The 26,751-nt window shown below is 34.2% G+C and overlaps 3 protein-coding genes and 1 long non-coding RNA gene across 5 annotated transcripts; 2 read left to right on the top strand and 2 right to left on the bottom strand.

The window, feature by feature from the left end:
* LOC105165455 lies at positions 75-3,222 on the top strand. Its single transcript, XR_848085.2, has 3 exons — positions 75-325; positions 2,679-2,837; positions 3,076-3,222. It is a non-coding gene; the product is annotated as an uncharacterized LOC105165455 (long non-coding RNA).
* LOC105165460 (respiratory burst oxidase homolog protein C) lies at positions 6,640-13,886 on the top strand. Its single transcript, XM_011084482.2, has 12 exons — positions 6,640-7,361; positions 7,503-7,665; positions 7,767-7,815; positions 8,410-8,523; positions 8,606-9,022; positions 9,183-9,569; positions 9,646-9,741; positions 9,980-10,095; positions 10,235-10,337; positions 11,359-11,432; positions 12,907-13,469; positions 13,581-13,886. The coding sequence occupies exons 1-12, from the start codon at positions 6,788-6,790 to the stop codon at positions 13,688-13,690; spliced, it is 2,766 nt and encodes a 921-aa protein (XP_011082784.1). The 5' UTR covers positions 6,640-6,787; the 3' UTR covers positions 13,691-13,886.
* LOC105165470 lies at positions 15,422-21,909 on the bottom strand. 2 transcript variants are annotated; one of them, XM_011084493.2, is made up of 12 exons: positions 21,724-21,909; positions 21,408-21,554; positions 20,653-20,773; positions 20,373-20,512; positions 20,152-20,296; positions 19,396-19,574; positions 18,514-18,757; positions 18,056-18,142; positions 17,797-17,942; positions 17,266-17,373; positions 16,918-17,006; positions 15,422-16,348 (listed from the first exon to the last, which is right to left on the bottom strand). In XM_011084493.2, the coding sequence occupies exons 1-12, from the start codon at positions 21,790-21,792 to the stop codon at positions 15,832-15,834; spliced, it is 1,992 nt and encodes a 663-aa protein (XP_011082795.1). In that variant the 5' UTR covers positions 21,793-21,909; the 3' UTR covers positions 15,422-15,831. The 2 variants fall into 2 exon arrangements, with proteins under 2 accessions (XP_011082795.1, XP_020548014.1); XM_020692355.1 differs by lacking the exon at positions 17,266-17,373.
* Positions 22,987-23,914, bottom strand: LOC110012404 (germin-like protein subfamily 3 member 4). The gene has a single exon (XM_020695835.1). The coding sequence runs from the start codon at positions 23,883-23,885 to the stop codon at positions 23,199-23,201; it is 687 nt and encodes a 228-aa protein (XP_020551494.1). The 5' UTR covers positions 23,886-23,914; the 3' UTR covers positions 22,987-23,198.

Here is a 26,751-nt window from a genome sequence, read left to right on the forward strand (position 1 = left end):
GTAACATGGTATACACTCTTAACTCAGGGGTCAATATGTAATTTTTTATAAACTTCAGTTCTTGGTTTTGCCGCTACATGTGTGTGTACGTGTGTATATATTTAGAGAGAGAGATGAACAATGGTGAGGCGAAGTGCGTATTTGATTTGGAAAAGCCCTCAGTTTATCGATGCCATTCGAGAACGGGAATTAGATCTCCGAAGCTTGTTTTCTCTGAAAATTAGTTCCATCATTTCAATGTATATGTATGTGGTTGATGTATGGATGGTTAGTTTGAACAGGAAATAGAAAAGGTGTTATATCGACGAAGCCTGGTGCTACTCAGGTAAAGTTCCTCTTTTCTTCTCCTCATTAACAGTTTCAGTTTGCATATTGTTTTTGCCTCTCATTGAAGGTTAAAAAGTCTCGCACTCAAATTTGTTCTTATGAAAAATTTTCGTTAATTTATCTTCGTTTGTTGATTTTCTGAAGATTGTGTTGTGCTTTAATTTGGTTGTTCTAGTGATTTTCTTTCTGATTGTTGAATTACAGGAGTTGGACACCATTGATTTATCTGATTACGCTATTGTGAAGCTTGAAAGCTATCCCTACTTAAATCGCGTGGGCAGTTTGTTCTTGAACAATAATGGAATTACCCATGCCAATCCCAACATGAGTGTGCTTTTTCATTATCATTTCTATCCTTTTGGAAACCTGAAGCTTGAAAAAAGTGAAATTTACTGTCATTTTCTTTCATTAATGATTGGGTCTGGTTATTAGATAAAAACATATATGATACTAGTATTAGATGTAATTTCCTAAATGTGGGGGTTATGTGTAATTAGACCAAACTTGAGGGGAGGGCGCCTTGATCATTCCTATTGTTGTGACCGATTACCCTTCTCGGTTCTTGTATCTGGCTTAAAATCTGAGCCTATTCTGCTATAGAAATATTTCTTGTTTGTTTCTGTTCTTATTTTTGTTGTTTCAAAAATTTCAGTAATTATTGACTTGTAATAGAAAAAGGGGGTTTCGTACTCCAATCGCTTGTATATTAGTTTGGTAAGATTTGTCTGATAGCCACTCAACACCTATTTGTAATTATGGTCAATTTGGTTCATGGTTAACTATAAGAATGTGTCTATCAACCAAGTAGGTGAGTTGGCATTACTCTTCTATTTGAAGGAGAGGGTCCTAGGTTTGAACCCAGGTTGTTCCCAAATTCCCACCCAATTGTACTCAGAAAAAAAAAGAAAAAAGAGAAATATAAGAACAATTTGACCAGTTATAAAGACCGATGAAGTATTTATATCCTGTTCTTGCAAGTGAAACAGTTGGCAATATGCTATCCTTTTAACATGAACATAAAAGTAGTAACTTGAATCGATGCTTTTGACAGTAATTGGATTAATTTTCTGTGCATTGTCTGCACTCCTAGAAGATCCTGAGATCTTGAAATTAAACCTGAAATTTCGACAGACAGTTGAGTGAAACTTGTGCTTCCTTACAATGGAGAAATAAAGGGCAAAAACCAGAAGTTGCTTCCCTTAGTTAGTACTACAATTTGTAAATTTTGCAGAAAAGATCAAATATGTGGTGTTAAAGTGTCCAGTGAATGTGCTCCATTAATTTCTTTGTTTTGCTATATTATACCATTGTACATAGTAGCCCTTTGGCATGTCAGTGTATAGGCACTTGTTTGCTGTACCCATCACATGAAATATTCTTGCAGGCACTATAAGACTATGAGTCTCAAAAGTTTCCTATTTTAGAGGACAAGTGTTTGAAATAATTTAAAAATTAGTTGTGAAGAGTTGGAATTCCTTGGCTTTACCATCTGGTTTGGCCAAGACTTATGGTCCCGAGGTTCATGGTAGTAAGAAAAAGTCAAAGTTTAAGAATGAGTTTGCATAAGTCATATTTGTGACTTTAATGTCTTTGTCACAATGTTGTATTCCCGGGCACAGGCTCGTTATGAGAATTTATTGTGTTTTTCTATCTTCATGTGCCAAAAGAGGGATGCTTCTGTGTGTTTGCCTTACTAAGTAACCTATGTACCTTATGCAGTTATGTCCTTGTCGTGTATGTAAAAGTTAACGTGTTTGCTATTCTCATTGACCTTGTTGCTTTTGAACTTGTCTTGTTGAATAACATATGGTTGGTTCATGTCACTAAAAACTTATATAGTTGCATAGTTCTGCTATGATTATGGACATTTTGAAGTCTGGTGTTGAAGAAATAATGGTTTATTGAGCTGAGGAGCTCGTCATTGTCTGGTGAACGAACATAGCTCAAGCTCGAGCACGAGCTTGTCAAATCGAGCTCGAGCTCATTATATAAGATTCGAGCTCGAGCTTGAACTCTAAAAGCTCGTCGAGCTCGCCCTGGAGCCTTAAAATAAAAAAATCGAGCTCGAGCTCTAGCTCACCAAAAATGGTCCGAGCTTGACACGTTTACACTCCAATATCAACCTTTTTCACTTGCCTTGAATCTACTTCCTATTTTATCTGAAAACCTAATGATAATGGACAGTTGTAGTAATGGTAAATATTGTTGAACACTTCTCCACCTGCTTCGCGAGCATATGGATCCCACCCTTTTCATTCTTCTCAATAATTTCGTGTCATTTCAGATTGTCGCCTGTTATTATTGTATTAAAATTTTGGTATCTGATTAATTTTATGGTATGTTCTACACAGGCACCAAATCAGGTCAGCTTCCGGCTGATCCCAAAATCAATGACAGTGACAAAAGTGAAAGCCCCCAACTGGAAGATCTGATGAAAAACAAGCTAATAATGAAACTCAGCCGCTGAATCTGAACAAAAAAAAAATGATGGGCCTGCAAAAATGAAAGAGGTATTAATAATTACCAAAATATAGTTATATATATTTATATAGTTTACGGATTGGATTTGGTAGTAAAGTCGTGAATCGTGATCTTGTTTAGCTACCTTCATTAAGGTTTACTGATCTCTCTGAATCCTGTTATTATTTTTTGTTATGGAAACCAAGTTCCAAATTTGATCATAATTCGCCCACAATTTCTGATCTTTTGCATATGGATCTAACTCCTCTCTTTGCTTCTCTGGAATAGGTGGGTTCATATCTATGTGACAGGATAAACACATCATTCATGCATGAAATCAGGTTTTGAGTACGCTGAACCTATGTTTTGAGTGTATACCCCAATTTTTAAATTGTTCGATTTATTTTTCAATAATTACTTTTAGAAATTATTCTTTTTTAAAACCGTTAAAAGTTAATTATTATATTTTATTTATCATTCGTTATATCTATGAGTAATTTTTTTAATTTCTTCAATTAATCTTAAGAATTAATGCGGCTGGTTGTCATGTTTAGTTATAAACTATATTTGTATAATCAATTATGAAATTGCGAATACAAACCCGCCGTAACTAAGATCTCTACAAAGCGTAATTAGGTTCTGGAGCTCCTCAACTGGAGCATAATTGTCTATCTTGCAATGGCCTGCAGCGTGATGTTTGGAATTCTTTTTAAACCGTTTCTAAAACACTCCCTAAATTTAAGTCATATATATATATATATATGTTTGAATTAAATAGAAATAATGTCTCTACAAACACTCAGGTATTAGAAATGGTAAAACGGGGCAGGATTGTTTATGTAAATTATATCGACAACCCTTAAAGTTTTTGGGTTTAAATATACAAATATTCTCTATTTTTTATAAAATTATATGTACCTCTTCTTGAAGGGTGTTTGTGTAAATTTTTGTCATTAGATAAGAGGTATACTTGTAATTAAAGTGTAATTGTAATTTTATAAGAACCAGAAAATATTTGTGTTTTTAAATTTAATTATAAGGAGTGTCAATATCATTTACTGTACTTTGCAATAGCCATGTTTTTCAAACTAATCCCCAAACTTCTCGTGAACGTATGCTACGAGGAATATTAGAGCTAAAAAAAAAACTGACTATATTAAAATTGCATTATGATTTTATGCATTAAATGACAAATCGAAATAAAACTTACTACAATAATTTCTATAATCCTAATAGTAATAATGTTTATATAAAAACTGTCACTAGCTAGCAATAATTAGTGACAAAAAAATATGTATATAGTTGTCACTAAATTGTTATTATAATTTTATAATTGTGCCATTAATACATATATATAATTGTGATTCTATTCATAACTTTTATTACTAATTTATGATTATATCTTAATAAGATGAACATTATTAAAGATACATTGTTAATAGTAAATTTAATATTGATACTTAATATTTATCACTAAAATTATCTTTTTTGGTAGTGGTAGAATACATCCAAAAAAAAAAAAAGAAAAGAAAAGAAAAACTTCTTACAACTCTAATTAGTTGAAAATGGAAATCGTTCGGACACTCTTTTTGGCAAAAGAAAAAGCTTTAAATGATGTGGTTAAAGTTTAGGCGACTCAAAGAGAGAAAGGTATTTTGATATGATAATACTTTTTAGGGTAGTGGCATTCAAGAAATTGGACAAACAATCCCATCTTAAACAAGATCATATCTCATATTGTTTAGATATATAAACTCAAGATTTCAAGAAATCTTCTTTTTTTTTTTTGTTTCCAGCTCAGGTGGTAAAATTGAAGGTCCCAAGCCCCATTGTATGCATGGGATATTATTCTGCTGCATAGTAGTAATTGTTTGCTGTAATAATAGGAGGTATTTAGATCTAATTTATATAATATTATTGATGATCAGGGTATGATTGTTGTAATTATTTTTATTAGATATCGATTATCGACATAAATAATTGTAATAAATTTATTTCAATTAATAATAGTTCATCATTTTCAATTAAAAAAAAAACAGATCTAATTTTTATTTCATAAAAATGCTTACACCATATGCTAATCAAACAATAATTATTTACGACCTTAATATTTAATGAAAAATTCAGGATTTTAGATATGTAAAATTATGGACTTTAACAATCTTTGTACGCGTTGATCCGAATTATGTATTTTAAACACTTTGATTCTTGCAATAATATACCGTTTTTTCTTTAAAAAAAAAATTATGGACTTTAACTTTAACCATAACCATAACGTGAAGACTTTTATTCAATTTCCATCATAATTAGTGTCTGTTTAAAAAAAAAAAAAATGGGGGCGAGACATAGGGTTTCTTTATAAAAAAAAGTTGTGGTAGTACAATAAAGAGTTGTATGAAATAGGTAAAGTGATGGGAATGATGTGTATATTTGGCAATCAATCTACCAATCAACGTCCCATAATCATTCTCTATTTATATGTATATATATATCTTTTAATTTTGTGCATGTGATGAGATCAAAATTACAATTTTGGCTATTGCTTTAAAGCAGGGTCTGATTTTGCAGGCAACTCCCAAACTTTATTTGCTTTTGATATTATTGCGTCCTATTCTTATTTCAATGTCTAAAAAAGATAAGACACACACACCCAAAGAAAACAGCCCTATAAAAGATATTCTGTTATAATTAATTATTTATCATGATAATTAAAATTAGATTATGTATTAATTAATACAAATATCCCCTAACTCATTCTCAGTGCGCGATATTGTAATTTTATGAAAAGTATCAAGTTTTTGTAAATTTAATGAATTATTTAACATTTTCTCAAATAACTAACACAACACTTCAACAAATAAATTGAAGAAAAAAAATGAAATGAAAAGTTTAAGTAGAAAATAAGTGTTATGTATATCATCGACCAAGTTATTATCTATTTTTTGTAAAAATAAACAAATAAATTGAGAAATGTAGAAAATTAAGGTATGTGCATACATCTTCGACTATTAAAAAAATATTTTACATACTTTTTTTCAATTAAACAAGAGGAGTTGTCCTCATATAATAACATTAGTACATATGGAAGGATGGATTCGTAAATTTCTCATAAAAGTTGGTCTAAATTTTGATTCATCAAAAAATGATCATATATGAAAAACACAAATTTTGCAATGTTATGATAAGTTGAATAAATAAAACGTTAATATGATAAAGTATGAAAATGGGTATATATAATTCGAATGGTAAAATATGAGTTTACCCTTATATATATAAAATACATATTAATTTAAAAAATCATTCCAAGATTAATTTATATATAGATATTATAAAATTGAAAATTTAATCACAACTTTCTTAGCAGATTAATTTAAATTTATTTTACAATAATTAATTAGGGATCCAATGTTAACACTTGGAAGTTTCTATAAATCCTAATCCTCCCAATCCCATTAAACCATTTCTCCAACAAGTGATGAATAATTTATTTATTTATTTTGGCCTTGAATATCGTGAATAATTAATTCACTAACTATACTTCCACCTCTTAATTAATTGTACCCTAAAAGCCCCTCATGGACACCTCAATTCTTAGCTTGTGATGTCTGAAGAGAAAAAGAATATAATTTGTGTAAAAAAAAATCAATTAATTTTTCCCCATTACAAATTCAAGATGCACAGTGAATCGAGTCGATCACCGGTCCTTTTTCTTATTAGTTGAATCCATTTTTACCCATTATGCACATTGATGGCAAAACACACACCGCGTGAAGGTAAGAAAAAGGTTGAAGACTTGGTAAGAGAGGAGGACAAAAAGAGTAAGAAATTAAGAGGAAAAGTTTGTATGTTATTACATCAGAATTTCCGTATCTTTACCTTTATCATTAGTTAAAATGTTTGTATCAACATCAGCACCACCTTAAGTTTATCAGAAATTCAACACTTATATAATGCGACTGATCAATTATTAGTACGCAGTATCCTGCTTTGGGATTAAAAAATGCAAAGTCCACAAGATGACCACCACCACCACCACCGCCATCGCCAATCCGACACGGAGGTAATCGGCGGCGACAGAACGTCGTTTAGCGGTCCCTTAAGTGGGCCATTGAACAAGAGGGCTGGTGGTGGCAGAAAAAGTCCCCAGTTCAGCCACCCCGACACCCCCACCAGCGCAGCCACCGCGGATGACTACGTGGAGATCACCCTCGACGTTCGGGAAGACTCGGTGGCGGTGCACAGCGTTAAGGCCGCGGGAGGAGGCGAAGTGGAGGACCCTGGGCTGACCAAGCTCCTGGAAAAGAAGTCTTCATTCGCGAGAAATGCCCCAGCAAGAATTATTAGGCAGGTGTCCCTAGAGCTTAAGAGGTTGGCGTCATTCACGCGCCACCCTCATCCGGGGCGTAGACTTGACCGGACCAAATCAGGCGCCGCGTATGCACTGAAGGGACTCAAGTTTATCAGCCAGACCGACGGCGGCGCCGCCTGCTGGGCCGGCGTGGAGAACCGGTTCGATGAGCTGACAGCCACCACCAATGGATTGCTACCTCGTTCACTCTTTTGTGAATGCATTGGTAAACAAAAACATTATTACAACATCAAAAGTCTTAACTACCAACAACTAATATTTCTTGCATGATTATATATATATAATGAGGTGTGTGTGTGTGTGTGTGTTTCCATACATATACATATATTTTTATATGTATGTATAGGTATGAATAAGGAGTCAAAGGAGTTTGCCGGCGAGCTTTTCGATGCGCTTGCTCGCCGGAGAGGTATCGCCGGAGATTCGATCACTAAAGCACAGCTAAAAGAGTTCTGGGATCAGATTGCTGATCAGAGTTTCGATTCTCGACTTCAGACATTCTTCGACATGTAAGAACAAGAGTATATCTCGGATCGATCCATATAGTCATGATCCATACAGCAGCTGCAGTCACATGATTCTGAATATGGTTAATTTTAAATGTATATAGGGTTGATAAGGATGCGGATGGCAGGCTAACTGAGGATGAAGTCAGGGAGGTAAGTTCCAGGCTTCATTAATTTACTTTCTTATTTGGATTATTAATTACATATATTGTCTCTATGATTTGTGCTTAATATATATATATATATATATATATGGATTTAAAATTGAATTCCTAGTCTAGGAGATGACATGAATTAAATAATATATATTCCTAATATTAATATTATATATATAAAATATATATGTGGAGGAAATAAATGGTTCATATATTTGGAGGATCGATGTTTGGGGTGAATTTATAACCTCTTAAAAGCATATTATAATATGTTTGAAAATTTATAAGATGTTAAAAATTACCGGTTTTTAAAGTATTTCATTAAAAATGCTTATAAAATTTTAAAATAAGATGTTATGAGATTTTTAAGTGTTTTTAGAGAAAAAGGGGCTCTCCTGACATACTTTTCAAATTTTAACAAGTTTTTTTTTAATTTGATCATATTAATTACAAAATTATTGTAATTAATCAATTTTATTTCTTCTGATCACCGTCATGGCCTAGATGAGAAATAGGACTTTACAATATGTATGTGTGCGTACGATTTTTCAAATAGTTAGTCTGCAATTTCAGTATTAGAATCTGTATGCAGATTATTAGCTTGAGTGCTTCTGCAAATAAGCTGTCAAATATCCAGAAGCAGGCTGATGAATATGCAAGACTGATAATGGAAGAACTAGACCCCGACAAGCTTGGTTACATAATGGTAAAATCCAACAACTTTAAATAAGCCATCAATGATTATATAAGCTGTAAGTTTCTGAAATTGATGCCAATGTACTGCACAGATAGAGAACTTGGAGGTGCTTCTGCTGCAAGGTCCGAGCCAGACGAGAGGCGAAAGCCGGAACCTGAGCAAAATGCTGAGCGAGAAGCTTAAGCCGACGCAAGACCATCCTCTCAAGAGGTGGTACAGAGATTTTCACTACTCTTTGCTGGATAATTGGCAGAGGGTTTGGGTGATGGGTGTGTGGATTGGAGCTATGGTTGGGCTCTTTGCTTACAAGTATGTGGAGTACAGAAATCGGGCCGTTTTTGGTGTGATGGGGCACTGTGTATGCATGGCGAAGGGCGCTGCCGAGACGCTGAAGCTGAACATGGCGCTGATTTTGCTGCCGGTGTGCCGGAACACCATCACCTGGCTGAGGAACATGACCAGGCTTGGAGTGGCTGTTCCCTTTGATGATAATCTTAACTTCCATAAAGTGAGTTGACCCATTCTTGACTTTTTTGAATAGTTACGGTTGGGAGCTGGTTTAGGTGATCTCCATTCATGGTGGACAGTAAAGATGGTATCAAATTACTTGTTGGTTCAAACAACGGCCAATATATTCTGTTCCACTAACTATGCTGGTTTGCAATTAGGTGATTGCCATTGCAATAGCCATTGGGGTTGGAATACACGGGATTAGCCATCTAGCTTGCGACTTCCCCCGCCTCCTCAAAGCTAGGCCGGAGAAATATAGGCCGATGGAGGCCTACTTCGGCCACCAGCCAACAAGCTATTGGCATTTTGTGAAGGGATGCGAAGGTTGGACAGGAATCGCGATGGTGGTTCTAATGGCTATAGCCTTCACACTCGCGTCGCCCTGGTTTAGGAGAAACAAAGTGAATCTACCAAAACCACTGAAAAAACTCGCGGGGTTCAACGCCTTTTGGTACTCACATCAGTACTTATTCCTCGTCGTATATGCCCTCCTCCTTGTTCATAGCATCAAACTCTATTTGACCCATAAATGGTACAAGAAAACGGTTCGTACAAATTAACTCTATCCATATACATATCACACATGACAATCTGTTCGAAACATCATTGTTTGATCAACAGACATGGATGTATCTCGCAATTCCTATCTTGCTCTATGCTGGCGAAAGACTGATCAGGGCGTTCAGGTCCAGCATCAAGCCCGTCAAGATTCTTAAGGTAAAATATTATTTTTTAGAATTACTCAACATATATCTTAAGGTAAAATATTATTTTATAGAATTAATCAACATATATATATATATATATATATAAACTATAGTAATTGGAATAATAATATGTATATATATATAATATGATGAATTTGAACATATATAATAAAATATATTAGTGTTTATAAGAATAATTGCGTGCATGTGTCCTAACAAATTAAAGCACAAATTATATGGGAATGAAGGTGGCAGTGTACCCTGGAAATGTGCTAGCACTGCACATGTCAAAGCCTCAAGGATTCAAATACAAAAGTGGTCAATACATTTTTGTCAACTGCGCAGCTGTTTCTCCATTCGAATGGTAACATATTTTTGCCAACAACCATCATCATCATAATTAAATATTAATTCTTTTCTATTGTTATTACATTATTATCATTATCATTAATTAATAATATAATATCATAATAATAAGATGTTGGAAAATGGATGGATTGCAGGCACCCTTTTTCAATAACTTCAGCACCTATGGATGATTATGTGAGTGTTCACATTCGGACACTTGGTGATTGGACTAGACAACTTAAACTTGTTTTCTCACAGGTCTATTTTCTTTTCCAAATTAATTATCTTTATTGTTCTTCATTATTGTAATTAAGAGAGATAAGGAGTATATATTCTGGTTAAATTTGTCAAGAAAATCTTATTATAAGATATTTTTAGAACATTAATTAAGTTTTTTTTCTAATGAAATAGGATTAATGAAGCTTATAAAATATATATAATTACATGAAATTTTAATTAATATGATCATATCTAAAGAAAAAGAATAAGTACACTTCTTATTCTTCTTCAAGAAAAATTTGGAAGTCCCTAATATTTTCTTTTTAAATTTTATAAAATCATATTCTTTTAAAAAAAATATGATATACTTTTCAGCATTGTATAAGATATTCTGAAAAAAAAATATAATTAAGTTCACCGGAATATCTTCTTAGCGACCTAACATAATTTACTTTAAAAAAAAAATATAATTAAGTTCACCGGAATATCTTCTTAGCGAACTAAAATAATTTACTTTAATTGATATGATAATTATATATTGATAGGTCCCACTCAAATATATATATATGTATATATATAGGTGGATTTTTTCAAAGATATGAACTTTGAGAAAATAACATGATATGGTTGACAATAATCAACTTTATCACATTACGATCCATTGATAATGTGTAATGTCCCCACAATCCATCAACATATATTACATTATAAATATATAGAATTTTGTCTTATTTTTGTTGTCCTAAAACACCCAAATAATTTTATTATTATTTATTATTATTTTAATCATTGCGACAATAATCCTACGCAAATGCAAGCTGGTTGGATCTATTTGAATTTTTTTTTTCACATTTTAATATTACACACTGGTGTCAATTCAATACGTAATTAATACATACATATTTTCAGTTAAAAAAATAATAATTAAAATATAATTTAAAATTAAAGTCATATATAATACACATATATAAATATAATATCAACACGTATTTTCCAAAAGTGTGATAAAAAATACTTGGTGTGATTTACGTGTGGGGTTATGGTTTTGGGCGTTTGGTAGGTTTGTCAGCCGCCGCCTACCGGAAAAAGTGGTCTCCTCAGAGCTGACTGTTTGCAAGAAGAGAATAATCCCAAGTAAGTCCATTTCCAACTTCTATGCATTAATTCATTTTTAAGGGAGTTTTTTAGTAAAACTTTGTGCTTTTGAAAGAGGAATAATTACATTTACACACCTAATATATAATTTGATAAAATAAATTATTTTTATTTTCTTTTGTATAATTGTAAAAACTATTCTTATAATAAAAAAAATAAGTAATTTGGGTAATAATGTTGACATTTCTTAGAGTGTATATACAATTTTTCAAAAAGTATGAGTGATTTACAATAAATGATCTAGACCTTTTTTGCAGTGTATATGTAATTTCTAAAAGCTAGGGGTTGTTAAGTAAATAGAGCATATATTAGGGATGTAAATATAATATTCTCTTTAAAAATGATTAAATAGAAAAAAAAAATGACGTTGGGAGCATCCTTAAATATTTGTTATAAGTATGGAAAAAGAAATTGGTGTATCATCGATTTATTTGTTAAATAAGTCAATGAAATTTAATTTGGTTGATGACGTTGAGGCTCCACCACTATAAGTTCATACGTTAAAGTGCTATCTTTAACCGTTTTGAAAAGCAAAAATTGTCTTCTCAAACACCTCAAAAGTGATTTTTTTAATCTAAAAGTTGAAAAACACTTCTAAGAAGCTCGCGCAAACACTCCCTGATTAATTCAACTAAAAGCTCTTAAACATTTAAAATAATTTTTACGAATGACATGTTAGCTAAGTTGGATTTATTTTAGTAGAATCAATTAAATGGTAATTGATACGTCATTAACGTGGCTGGTGAAAACTACCTAATATATGTGAGGGTTGAATGGTAAATATTAAAAAATTGAAGGACCTTAAGTAATTAAATATATTCTTACATTGTATCTTGCGTAGGCTGTTTAATGAATTATTGGATGTTCCTTAAAGAATGCTAGAAAACTGACAACAAATTCGGAGAAAAATCATTGATCATAATCATTTTTGGTCTCGTTTAGAAATGGACGTTTAACAAGCAGTGAAAACTGACCCCTATGACTATATTTCAAGAATACTTAGGATTAAATTCAGAGGTGTTTATAAAATAGTTATTAGAGCCTATAAAATTTTAAATCTTTTTAATTAAGAATCATTTTTTTATATAGCAATAAAGATTTGAAGTTTATTCAAAAATAAGTTTTGAATTATTTAATAAAATAAGATGATGGAAGTTTATAAAACGTCTAGTATTGTAGATGTTGTAATTAATATGATTAAAATTGGATGATCTTATTAAGATCTTACTTGTTAAAAAAAAATATTGTAAGTTCCTATGATCTTAATTATCTTATAAATCTTATAATCTATTGTTCTATTAAAATTATGAAATATCTCATAAAAATATCCTAAAGAGTTTACTGAACACCCTGTTGTTTTGATCAAAACTCAAATATCATAGTGAAAATATGTGATTAGACACTATATTACAAATGAAAACATTTAATGTTCATTTGTATACCTATTACATAGCTTCCCTAGGGTTTTGATTGACGGTCCGTATGGAGCACCAACACAAGACTACAAGGACTACGATGTGGTCCTACTAGTAGGGCTAGGCATTGGTGCAACGCCGATGATCAGTGTCGTCAAGGACATCGTCAACAACATTAAGGCAATGGAGGAGGATGAAAATGCAGTGGAGGGAGTTGGAGGTGGCAACGGCCCTCCTTCAACCCATTTAACGCCTAAACGAAAAACTGGATCAGGGAGTGGTCGGCAGGACTTTAGGACGAGGAGGGCGTACTTCTATTGGGTGACAAGGGAACAAGGTTCATTTGAATGGTTTAAGGGAGTTATGAACGAGGTTGCTGAAATGGATCACAAAAGAGTCATTGAAATGCACAACTATTGCACTAGCGTCTATGAAGAAGGAGATGCCCGTTCTGCTTTGATTGCTATGCTTCAATCAATCAACCATGCCAAGAATGGAGTCGACATCGTCTCTGGGACGAGGGTTATGTCCCACTTTGCGAAGCCTAACTGGAAATCGGTCTACAAAGGAATTGCCCTTAATCATCCTAATGCAAGAGTTGGTAAGTTTCTAATCAAAACTTTCATATAAAATATCTTTTAATAATATATAGGACAAAATTTTTATTTTTCTTTTCAATTTTATCCTTACTGATCAAGAAAATGATTTGCAGGAGTGTTTTACTGTGGGGCACCACCACCAGTGAAGGAGCTAAAACAGCTAGCTTATGATTTTTCACACAAGACCTCCACCAAATTTGAGTTCCACAAAGAGAACTTTTGATCTCATCAAGAATCTTGATGACAAGATTTTCTTGATGAATGTGATGGGATTAAAGGTGTGAGCTCCACAGACCCTAGATTTCTAATATGCTCCCCTTCCGTACAGTTATTGTTGTCACATTAAGTTGATCACATTTGGATGGACCACCAACATTAGTTACCAACCCACCATCAATAGTGGAGATTAAGTCAGATAATTCAAGTTTTTTAATTTATTTTTTAAATATTTTAAAGATTTTAATTTTTTTTTTAGAATTAACATAAAGTATGGGTGGAGCAACAAAATTTGACACATATCCCTAAATGATGTGTCATTCATTACAACTAATGAACAAAGCACATGATGCAGATTAGAGAATCTCCAAAGTTTAAGAGATTTTGACTTTCATCATTACTATATATTGGAACGGGTTTTGAAAATTATAGATCGCTTACAAAAATCTCTACAAACTACCCATTAATATAACTTTTACATCAATAAAAACAAAAAAATCAAATATATAATTTTTTGAAGGGGATAAAAACAATATGCTATTACTTAGTGACTCAACATGTATCAGTAAGTGTTTTGGTAAGCATATATGCATAGGGAAGATGGAAATTTCCAAGAGTGATCTCACAAAGGAATCATGCTTGAATCAGCTAAAGACAAGTTGTGGGTGGTCCAATTTTTTTAATTCATTGAAGATAGTAAGTAGATGATGATGGTGAAGTAGTGGGATGGGGAATATATAATTTACAAAACAACACGCTAATTTATACATGGACCCATATAAATGTATGTACATATATGTGCACGCGCGATGTGCTTCTTTCTTTATTTCTAAAGAAAAGGCCTTTTGCACATGTCTAATCAGGTTTGTTAGATCGCATTTGATCTCACTCACATGTGGACTCTATAAATCAATGATTGGGATATTGACTAACCAGCAAATCCAAATGCACCCTTAAGAATTTTCAATATTCTTTTCAAAACTTTATCTGTACAAATGATCCACCAACGCTTCACACATTACTAGTAACAATATCCATTTTTAACCAACACTTGAGTTTCTTAACAATCTTTAATTTTTAGGACAATCTGAATCTTATATTACAAATTATTGTTATATCTCATATTTATAACATCAAATATATTAAAAAAGCCCGACCAACTAAATCTTAGGTAAAAATGCAATGTCATCGCATCATGTCAACTTTTGTCTACCAATCAAATCAAAGCACATCTCAACTAATGGGACCAGACAAATAAAACGAGTTGGAACCACAATATGTTTTGTTTTACCAATTACGGACGCGTTAGTGTATTGTATATAAATTAATGTTCAGTAGTATAATATTATAAAGTCTATTTTCGCAATATGATAAAAAGCGATTAGGTGTTATTCAAATGATAAAATTTTATAGCATTATGAATTCAATTCTCATGAATATATATATATATATGTAAGTATAACAACTTTTATTCTTTTGGATGCATTTTTTAGTTTTAAACAATTGATGTATTTAATCAGCATTTAATGTCTAAATGTACCTTAATGTAATCAATCTTATCTAATAAAAGAAAAAACACACAGAGGGCAATTTGAATCTTGGAGCCTAAATCCAATTGATTCTGCTTACTACTGAAGTCGCATGTTTAAACTATTTCACAAAACAATAGTGTACATTCACATGTTCTAGTTTAAGAAATAAAATGAAATGTCATCGAAATTTTATTCGAGTTGTGGTGATGGTGTTTAAAGAAACCTCATAGGCTACATAAACTGTATGTTTTAATCTCAGCACTCTATACATGAGGTGGAGTAACTAAACACTAAAGCGAAGAGTTAATAAGATGAAAGATAATCCTAAAGAAGAAGTATAAATGTTCGTATAATTTTACCCACACCAGTAGCTATATTAAGGAATGAAGATGTTGAACAACCTCAGTCTTGTTTGACTATGAAACAAAACCATACTTGTTAAGTGCAACTTATACTGTTCTAGCAAAAAAAGTTATCTTTTAATGCAAATGAAAGTTACCCAAAGAACATTATCCCACAATATCTTTTGCATGGTGAGTGTGTACGATATCTATCCCAAGAGGACATAGAACATGCAATAATTTGGCATATATTGATAGTAAATGAAGTAGAAGATTTACCGCATATGATTTGTTTTGCTATCTCTTCCCTTCTTTATCCTCTGGAAATTGGGCTTTATTGGTTGGCTTAATATTGGGCCTTGATCTGCAGTGTCGGTGGACTTATACGGTATCAGGGGCTTCTTTGCCGGTGCAGAAAGAGTGATTGACATTGTTGGTGAAACTGCTTTTCTTTTTAGCTGCCTAGGGAGTTCCAGCCTCTCAAGGATTCTTGAAGTTTTCTCATCCACTTGCCTGTTACTTTGTGATGGTGACATAACCACTTGATCTAGCTTTAAGTTGGAAATGCATGTTGGAGAATGTATGCCTTTAAGTTCGGTGACGACAAGTTGTTCCCATTCTTCTGTAAGACATGGTCCAGCTTTCTTTTCTTCAGGTTTAGGATCAAAGTGTGACAATTCATCTACTGGGATGACAACTGTGCCTGCTGCTTGTATTGGCGGTTGAGCTTCAGGACTCCGGAGGTTGGAGTTTGATGATGAGATTACTTCTTTGCTTTTAGGAAGTATAGCCCTGCAACACAAAGATGGTGACTAATGCTTGATATGCTTCGAGATGGTAACAACAAAAGGCATCACTGTTAACCCAGAAATCATTGAAGAACTAAAACCTACTGTTTTATTATTATATTACTTGTAGTATGATTCAAGTTCAGCTCCTAAGTCTACTCACCACCAACAATAATAGCATTGTCAATGCTTTAAGAAATCTGCAACAAGTAAATTCATTCTAATAAGCATTTTTTCTAGAATCTTATTTGCTTGTAGACTTTTCTGTCAGTTCATTAAAAATGGAGTTGAATGATGAGGCAGATGACTGAATTTGTTTCTCTATGGCACGCCTGCCAACTCTCAGTGAGTATCGGTTTAACCACTGCAGACTTGGAGCTAATCTTGTAAACATAATCTGGGACCTGTAACCGTTAGTTTGGCATTAAACTTGGGCATACTTGTTCTCTTGCAAAGTTATTATTTCAATAACTGGCAGTAGTTCTTCCCTTTCAGAAGAGTTTGGAATTAAACATGGGCATACTTGTACTTTTGCTGACAGAAATTTAAATACAAGAGTCACGAGATAATTACCCAAATTGCAGGCTTTCTTTAACAAGCAAGTTCAGTTTTTGATGAAGACCTCTGTCATGCTGGATTGGATTATAGTCACTTACCCCCAACTGGGAATAAGAAAACATTGCAGTTTATTATGAGAGCGAAAAGAAAGAGAAGTTGTTATGGGCTAAAACGATCATGAATATCACCAAAATAATGAGCTAAATTATCAACTTCTGCCTGTGCAATTATCAAAGAAAAGAACTTCAGTCTTTGCACCTTAATACTGTCACGTAGCTTCAGAAATAGAAATTAGAAACCAAAAATGCAATTGCACATGTTAAAAGAGTAATCCTAAAGAACATAGAAATAGTAGGATTCAACCTTCAGCAAAGAGGCTTGAACTGTGTTTTCAATCTCTTCAACTGCAATGGAGCTAATGAATTGGCTGACATCAGGGATAGGCAAAAATTCCTCTGATGCGGAAAGCCTCTGAAAAATTTACATATTTGATACAGATATTGATTAAAAATTGACAAGAAGGAAATGGGAAGGAACTTGGGTGAAGTTTCTGAGAGAAACAATGATACTGTTACAATGGAAACAAGAAAAAAGAAGTTGACTTGTAAATTTAACAGAATGACAAAAGGTCCTAATCACATCAACCACAATTTCTTTCCTATCAAAAGTTCCTTCAGTAACTAGTGTGGTAATAAGCATTTCAACCCTTTTTTCTGTTAATTCTTTCAGTAGTTTAAAATTTGAATTAGAAGCGAAACAAAATTCTGAAAAGGTGAAGAAATAATCAAGACTTTGAAGGCTCAAAGTAAAAGAAAAAAAGAGTTTCTCTTAAAGGATATGCACACAGAGTACACAATCCACAGAGATGGGAAGAGAGACTCAGAAAGCAATTACCCTGAGAAGCATCAGCCCTTTGTCTGAAGGTAAAAGAATATAATAGCACCGGAATGAAATCTCCATTGCAGTTTCAATGTTACAATTAGAAGAGCAAACCAAACCCTGATCAAGTGAATTTAAGACACTGCATACCGCCTGAAAGACTGCAAACCAGAATACATGAAAGATGAAATCAGTTTCAGCTCATGAGAAATAGTATACTACAATACCGACAAAGAAAAATATGAACACAAGATTAAGAGAGCTATCCACACACGTTGGTTGTTTTGCTCTGATTTGTCATTCTCATCTGAATCATGCAAAGTTGATGGAGTAACAAAGTAGGTGGGACCCATTATTAGCCCTGTCGAGACCCGATCAACAGATATAAATATAAGAGAACGTAAAATAAAGAATTATTTGCAGCTAAAATTCCTAGGTATAAAACTGTCTAGTTAAGGGGAGATCTACTATCTTCGCAACAATGAAAGACAACAACTACAACAAGAGGGGATTCGGCAACATCATTGCACACACATAAATTTCACCCGACCTTACCTTTGCCACAAACAAAAGGAAACGGAAATTCTGTTTGTCCGAGCATAAACTTAACCCAGTGGAGCCTTATTTGTTTGGGGGAAAATGCAATAGGATAAGGTAACTTAACTTCAGACATGCAAATAAAGCACAAAGTGAATCCTGCCAAAACAAATCCGCCTTCTTTCAGAGATGTACCTTCACTTAGAGATCCTAAGTTGGTTCTCTGAATGACAATGAAGTTAATACGTGAAGAAACTTGCTTTAGCTTTGGACTGCCACGGAATGAGGGCATATATAGTGTTGTTTGTTCACCAACCCTGACAGAGTTCTCAATTATATCTAAAGCTCCAAGATCATCATTGGTTACTGGACAAGAAGAAGACCTCTTGGTCTCATTCACATTTGCGTTGTCCAATGGAATGCCATGGCATCTGCATGTCTGCTTAAATAGAATACTACTGTGATGCACATTTCATAATCACAGTTAACACACTGCCCCATTGGAAGCAAGTGAAATGGAGGTAAAGTAATGATTCTTCATTCAAGAGAAGAATACTGATTGGTGCACCAGATGCATTATCTCAAACATGAATATTTTAGCAGTTTTGCAGTTCTTAACCCAAAATAATTCAACACTATGGAAAAGTAATCTTTACATTATGACAGGAACGGGCAATGTAAAAAATGCTTGGTAAAAGCCAACTCAGAATATTTTGCTTCCGAGCTCCTAAATAGTGACGATTCTGATTACTAGCACTTCAAGCTAGTTTAACCTCCATAAGCAGATGTTCAACGTATATATCACTCGAAGTAAATGGATTTTTAGCTGTCCCAATAACATAATAGTACTTAAACTTTATAGTTCTGTCTCAGATATTTTAATTAGTGCAAATTTGAGGTATTACATAAGTGTATACATGTTATGTGTATAGCATAGAATTAAGCAATAGTTTAAGCATGTATGCTATGCTGGAATAGTGTACAGATCTCAGGATCTTAGGAGAAAACATCCAGAATTCCAGAATCAATAAAATTCTCATGCAACATTTTTCGTTTCCATGAAAGATATAAAGATACCTGACAAAAAATGAACTCATCAACTATGGGATTGAAAGATGTGCACAAGTTGCAGGATATCTGGTTCAGAGTGCTTATTAAATTGGTTTTGAAGATAAAATGAGCTTGTAATGGTTCTTCCTTGTCATCCTTTAACTCCTGAAACCATCTTTTTGCAAAGCCATGCAGTACCTGTTGATCTGAAAATTTAATTTCCATAAACGTCTCAAATGAAAATTTCTTGCACATCAATACAATTCTGGGTAACAAGATTGTGGACTCTTAACATTCACTCTGTCTCTAATCTGATAGATAGAGTACTCTCACCTTACCTAACTCAAGACAATGAAAATTCTCATTTTTCCTTGGCTCGTAAAGTTAAAGAAACACCCTACCAGATCTTGAACATTGGCCCAGGTATGGCAGGTAAACCACAAAGGTAATTTCTTCCTCCCCAACCAGAAAAATTATTATTTCTTTCCAGGCAATCCATCATTTATGCTGAGCTGATATAATGATCCTAAAGAGTGGACAATTATAACTCAAGAAAGAAAAATCCCAATCAAAGATTTGGTGCAACACCATGGCCATAATGTGGCATTCTCATTGCAGAAATTTTAGAAGAATGCAACAACTTTGACCTTTTCTATTACAAATAAAGAGGGGTGTACAGTCAAAACTATTCTGTGTTTAATATATAGTGATATTAAAACAAGAAGTTATCATCCATAAATAGTAAAAATCTAAGATTTAAAACTTGTTAAACAAGTGCTTAACTTGGAACACATGTCTGAAATGAGCAGTTTTTCAGAGAACCAATTTGCTTCACTAAGTGGTTGATATTTTCAGTGAAATCACCAAGGTAGCTTGATGTTTGCTCCAACAAAATAAATTCCATAGAAATACGCTTGTCAACCGCATCCTGTCAAAAAAGTCTTTGATTATTAAATATAATCGCTAACATTGTGAACTGAATAGACGGGTGAAAATTGGCTCACTGTCAGAGCTTTCATTGTCACGGAGTCCAGGGTATCAACAAGACAAGAACTTATAAAGATCACTTTTCTTGCAACATTTTTATCATGATCTCCCCAAGCGTAAATAGTTTTTGCACTCAGAACATCTGCCAGCTTCAGGTCTGCTACAAATCATAATAAAATATAAAAAATTGAGCCATAAGAACTATGGTCAAAATTAATAGTTTGTTTCCCACAAATACAGCTGCATGTGATTATCATAAGAAGTTCTAGCACAATGAAGGAACAGAAAAGATATTACCCTTATATATGCATACAGAATTACTGTATTCAGGCAAGAAAGCATCAGTGGGCAGATTGTTCAGAGCATGGTGAAGATCACGCAGATTGAAGTTTCCATGTGGAGCATATGCAATCTTCAGCTGTACACAGTAAAATTTCCCATCTCTTAAATTCTATCATCAGTCAATTTACTCTTTGAATGAAAAATTTGAGAAGAAATACTATTTCTCATGCACAGAAAATAAAATTAGGGAACAAATAAGACCATCATATTTTGGCATACAGGAAAGTACAAAAAGTATTTCAACTTTTTGACTAAAATAACTCAACATTGCATACAGTTCCTGAAATTGTGTAACGCACAGAAAGAAAAACCATGATAATCCAAAAGCTGATGTAAGGCACATACAGAGAGGAAGGAAGTACAGCAGTAGTGTGAGTAAAACATTTTAGAAATTTCCATTAAGAATTTACTCCAATGATAAGTTGAAGCATTAACATGTATACATGCAATATAATTTTGCTTTTCTCAGAGCATCAACCTCTAGACCATCAACCTCTAGACAGTTAATTATTATTTCGCTCAAGAATAGAAAATTATTGCTCGCATTGAATGACCAAAAACCTAAGTTGAATGTTTCGTTTAGTGAAGAACCAAAAGGATAGCTTAAACTATATTATAATCAGCTTTAGAAAAACGGAAATAATATAAAAATAAGTTATACAGGCACAGCACCGAGTTTAAGAGTTGGTACAATAGTTGAACGGAAATACCTCATCAGAACAAGAAGTTCGATTCCGCAAGACATAGCATAGTCCAATGCAATCAAGCAGAGGCTTCGAAGTCGAATGAACGCTATCAGAACTATTGTTAATCTTCCGGCACGAAACTGCATAGTAATTTGCAAGCTGCAACAACGACTGGTACAGTAGAAAAAATCAAGTGAAAATCGAAATCAAATCCAATTTCATCTACGAAATAATTCTGAGTTTATCTGATCTTATCGAGAAAATGAATTTCACACTGCAATCGATAAAATTGACTTGTTCGAGAACAATTCATGTGTATAACTTAGGTTAGTGTGCATACCTGCTTCAGATCTCGAAGAACAGGAGGCGACAAGCTCCGCAAGTCCAACACGAACCAAAGCAACATCATTTTTATGCTCTTCTTTTCGCTTTTAAGAAAATTCTTCGCTATGGAGAAATGTAAGAGTGAGTTTTTTCCGGTTTGTATGCTCCAGAGGAGTCTTGAGTCTCAGGTTTTGGCGCGTAATATTCTGCTTTTATTAGCAGAATCAATCGCCTCCTTGTTTTGTTTTAATTCCATCTTTCACCTTTTTGCTCTTAGTTGTAATTTCTTTTTTTTTTTTTTGTTAAATTACTGTCAATATTTTTTAAAATTTGATTTAATTATAAATATTTTATTATTATTTAAAAAATTATAAATATCCTCATAATATTTTATAAAATTATATAATATTAAATAAAAATTTGAAATTATCAATTAATATGACAAAATATCAAATCTAGTGCACTTTTTTGTTGTAAACATAACTTTCAACTCTTAAAACTCTATATTTTCATAGCAATTTAAATTATTCTAATATCATATTCACTTAATAAAGTAGTTAGGAAATACAAATACATATTTCTCAATCCGAATGTAATTATAAATTATTTGGAATTTTCACTACAACTCAATATTTTATCTTACATTTTTTTAAATACACCAAATTATGTGTATAAAATTGAATTTTATATATATAATAAGGTGTATTAATCCAAGCCCTTAGAAATATGAAATTACACTTCGCACGGACAAGTTCTAAAATTGCACTTACAATCTCTCAGAAGAAATTACTGTTTACACATAATCTTTTTTCATTAGGATTTGGACGAAAGACACCAGCGTTAGTAAAACCAATTACATGGATTTTTAATTTTATATCTCATTGAACATTTTCATGTAATAATTTTATACTTATAAAAGAAAAAATGTAATGATTTTAACCTCACTTCATATACATGTATATTACATTTATCATTTTATAGTGCAAAAATATATATATAAATGTTAAACAAGGGGCAAATTGAAAATTTATATAACGTTTTGTTTATTAGGGTCAGTATTTTCCGTTCAAACCCTAATGAAATGAGGTCGGGTGTAAATAAGGAATTTTTAGAGGGAGTGCAGGAGGAAAGTGTAGTTTTATATTTTTAATTGGGTTTTAAATATAATTAACTCTATATTATATATATATATATATATATATACATTTATCAAATAAAATACCAAATGCGGTACTATTTTACAATAACGTATCAATAAATTTGCAGACAAATAAGGGGAGAATCAAAAGACCTACTCAATTATTTGTGGAATCTCATAATCAGATGTACATGTACACATGTTGAATAATAACACAAATCCTCAATCCAAAGATAACAAAAAATTCAAACTTCAACATCTAAACGCATAGCAATTGCGCACACATGCATTTGTCAAGAAACAAGTCCGAACAGAGGAAACTCTCTCCAACAGCCCAATCTCACACCCCTGCTCTACCCAAACAAATCCACACTACTAACCCCATTCAAATCCCCTTTGGACTTCAGCTTCTCCATCAGCATCACCTTTGCATCTGCACCATTACTCCCAAACATTGCACCTGCAATGCTGGCAAGCCCCGGGTTCTGGCTGTTCAGAACCGAGAAAAGGGTGGCCTGCTCGAAACCAGCGTTGAAGCAGTAATGCAGCAGCCCTTTTGGGAACACAAACACCCCTCCTTCGTCGAGACGTGTCTGAAACACCTGGTTATTGGAGTCGACGAATCCAGCCACCACAACTCCGGCCCTGACGAAGATCATCTCCGTTGCCCTCGGGTGAGCGTGTGGCATCACCGTGCCATCGACTTCTATGTCTATCCGGGCAGCTGAGAGGCCAAGGGTGTTGAGCCCCGGGAACTCGGCGGCAGTGGCGAAGGTCATAGACGAGCGGTAGAAGTTGTCCGTGTCGCCAGCTTCGTTAAGCAGCGAGGACTTGAAGTCTGAGGCCGTCACGTTTAGAGGGTCCTTGCAGGGAAAGCCGTTGATGAAGATCTTCCGGTGCGTCGTGTCGGTAGGGCAGACGTCGTAGAGGTTATCGCTGTCTCCTGCCGAGCAGAATAGGATGGAGGTCGAGAAACATGTCAGCAAGGCCAAGACAGTATTCAGATTGATGCTTTCAGCCATTCTGATGATAAACAACATGTTCTCTTTTAGCAACTTTCAACATATATATTTAGAGGGGTTCAAGGTTTGCAACTAGTGCAAGTAAAATATCCTTAAACCTTGGAGTTCACTTCACTCCACTGCAGTATTGTGTTTAGAGGTTGCTTATGCTGTAGAAAGCGTACTTGCTTGAAAGAAAGATGGGCTAGACTTATCTGTGAGGTCGGCTGTCCTTTTGCCGGAGTTAATCACAGACTCCAAGTGGTGCTTCCAATTCTTGACTTAGGCAATAGGTTCCATAGACAGTGGCTCCACCACTCCATTATGTCATTTTATGATTCTGAAGAATAAAACACTGAGTAAGCGACGTAAACCATAGTTTACGGATTGTTTCCACTGAAACGCCTAAGCAACTCACAATTTTCTCATGTTTCTCTAGCATTTTGGTTGCAAATGTCTGGTTACAGCAGTTGTTGCCAAATTGCACTTGTGGGGCTGCACACGATTTCCTTCGCCACAGGGGCGAGTGCGTTACACACCTCCGAGTAAATTGCTTCAATTTTATTTAGACAATGAGATAATTTGATAATTTTTTTTTCACATGGTATTTTGCACATTATCAATATTATACGGTAGCATGTAATTTTTCTTATTTTTATTTTTATATACAAAAAAAGATTGTTTTTTTCTTTTTTTTTTATTAAAATAAGATGAACTTGTTTGTCCCACCAATTAATTCCAACTTCATAAAGGCGAGAGAGAGGAGAGGAGTAAATAAAACCACTACGATCCGACCAAATACCAACAAAAAAGCCGACCCCCACTTTTGTTTTTTCCCTTTGTTGTTAATTTATGGGTTCATTCATAAATGGGCTTTCATTCTCTTGTGCAGCTTGCACGTGAAAGAGAAGGGAAATATCGTTTCTGGTTCCTTCCTGTAGGGTGTAACCCTCCAGTGGTATTTCCTTCAAATATATCCTATCAACTATTACACACGATGGAGTACGAAACTCCTCAAAAATACAGGCCGAATACGCCAACAATTTACAGAAATGAAACTTACAGAGAAATAGAAAGAACTGAACAAGGAAACAGTACTGTTTGAATGTGGCTCAGGGGAAAGAGCCAGATCCGATTTCCGAAGGGACACGGTCACAGATACCGCACCCAAACACACAAGCCGCAACCCTCACGGTTGCTCCACTACCCACGGTACCCAACCACAACTCTCCGATCACAAAGACCGATCACTCTTACTTACCACAAAGCACGTTCTCACACAGAAAATATATCACTGAGATTGAGGGAAGAAAAGTCTGATTTTCTCAAGTTCGGCCGAGAATCAGAAGGGTGAGGAACCTCCGTTTTTATAGGCTAAGGAACATCCGGAGAGAGTCCGTTAGGCGGTTTCTCAAGAGCCATTAAGTTGGCTCTTGATAACCGCCGGAAACGGCAAGGAGAGAGAGAGACCAACGGCTGCATCGGTTTGAAGGGGGGGAGAGAAGAGGAGAGGGAAGCGGCGGAAACCGCAAGGAGGAGAGAGAGATTAGATTAGGGTTTGAGAGTGAGTGTGTATATAAGTATAGACAAACCCGGGTCGGGCTGAGTGGAGCGGGTCGGTACCGGGTGTGGGCCTCCAAGTGGCGGTGGGCTTTAATGTGAGTGGGCCTTTGTATTTGGGCCATAATTTCTAACATACCCCACCTTGGACCAAATACCCAATGGTATAGATCAGGGGTTTAATGGATCTGGTTTTCTCATCATTGCCAATAAATACTCCAAGGTTGTACCTGCAATAAACAACACTAACCAACCACAGAAGTATTAATCAGGATTTAATAAGAGTATTTTTAAGCACTTACAGAATTTTTCTATTGGCAAGCACTTAGTGCCCATATCTGCAGGGTTTTCATCCGAACTGATCTTTTCAAGCCTTATCTCATTTTTCCCCACAATATCACGGATGAAATGATACCTAACATCTATATGTTTTGTCCTATCATGAAAGACAGGGTTTTTACATAATTGAATAGCAGATTGACTATCAGAAAAAATCACAGGTTTTTCTTTTAGGAAGCCGATTTCACTAAGAAGTCCACTAAGCCATAATGCTTCTTTGAAAGCCTCTGTGGTAGCAATGTATTCAGCTTCGGTTGTAGATAGAGCAACAGTATGTTGGAGTTGGGATTTCCAACTAATGCATGAATTGCAGAATGTAAACATGTAGGAGGTAGTGGATTTACGACTGTCCCTATCATTCGCGTAATTAGAATCCACATAGCCAATTAGATGTGCATGAGCAGAATATTTAGAAAATTTAATACCAACATTTTCAGATCCACGCAAGTATCTAAGCAGCCATTTCAATGCTTCCCAATGAGGGGGACCAGGATTTGACATATATCTACTTAAACAGCTAATGGCATAGGCAACGTCTGGTCTAGTGCACACCATAAGGAACATAATAGAACCTATCACATTTGAATATGGAATCTTATTCATCTTTTGCATTTCACTTTCAGATTGAGGGCATTGATTTTTGCTAAGTTGAAAATGGGCAGCCAAGGGAACAGTAGTAGGTTTAGAATTTTCCATAGCAAACTTCTTGAGAACAGCTAACAAGTAAGGCTTTTGGTTCAAGAGGATAGAAGATGCTTTTCTATCTCTAGTAATACACATGCCAAGGATCTGTTTAGCATTTCCAAGGTTTTTCATTTCAAAAGTTTTGGAAAGATCATTTTGAAGACAATGGATAAGTTGTAAGCTAGAACTTGCAATTAACATGTCATCAACATATAGTACCAAAAAAATCGGAGTAGTATCAACATATTTGAAATAGAGGCAGTGATCATAATTGCTCCTAGAGAAATTTAAAGACAGCATAAATTCATCAAATTTTTTATTC

The sequence above is a fragment of the Sesamum indicum genome, linkage group LG1 (assembly GCF_000512975.1).
Source record: "Sesamum indicum cultivar Zhongzhi No. 13 linkage group LG1, S_indicum_v1.0, whole genome shotgun sequence".
NCBI lineage: Eukaryota > Viridiplantae > Streptophyta > Magnoliopsida > Lamiales > Pedaliaceae > Sesamum > Sesamum indicum.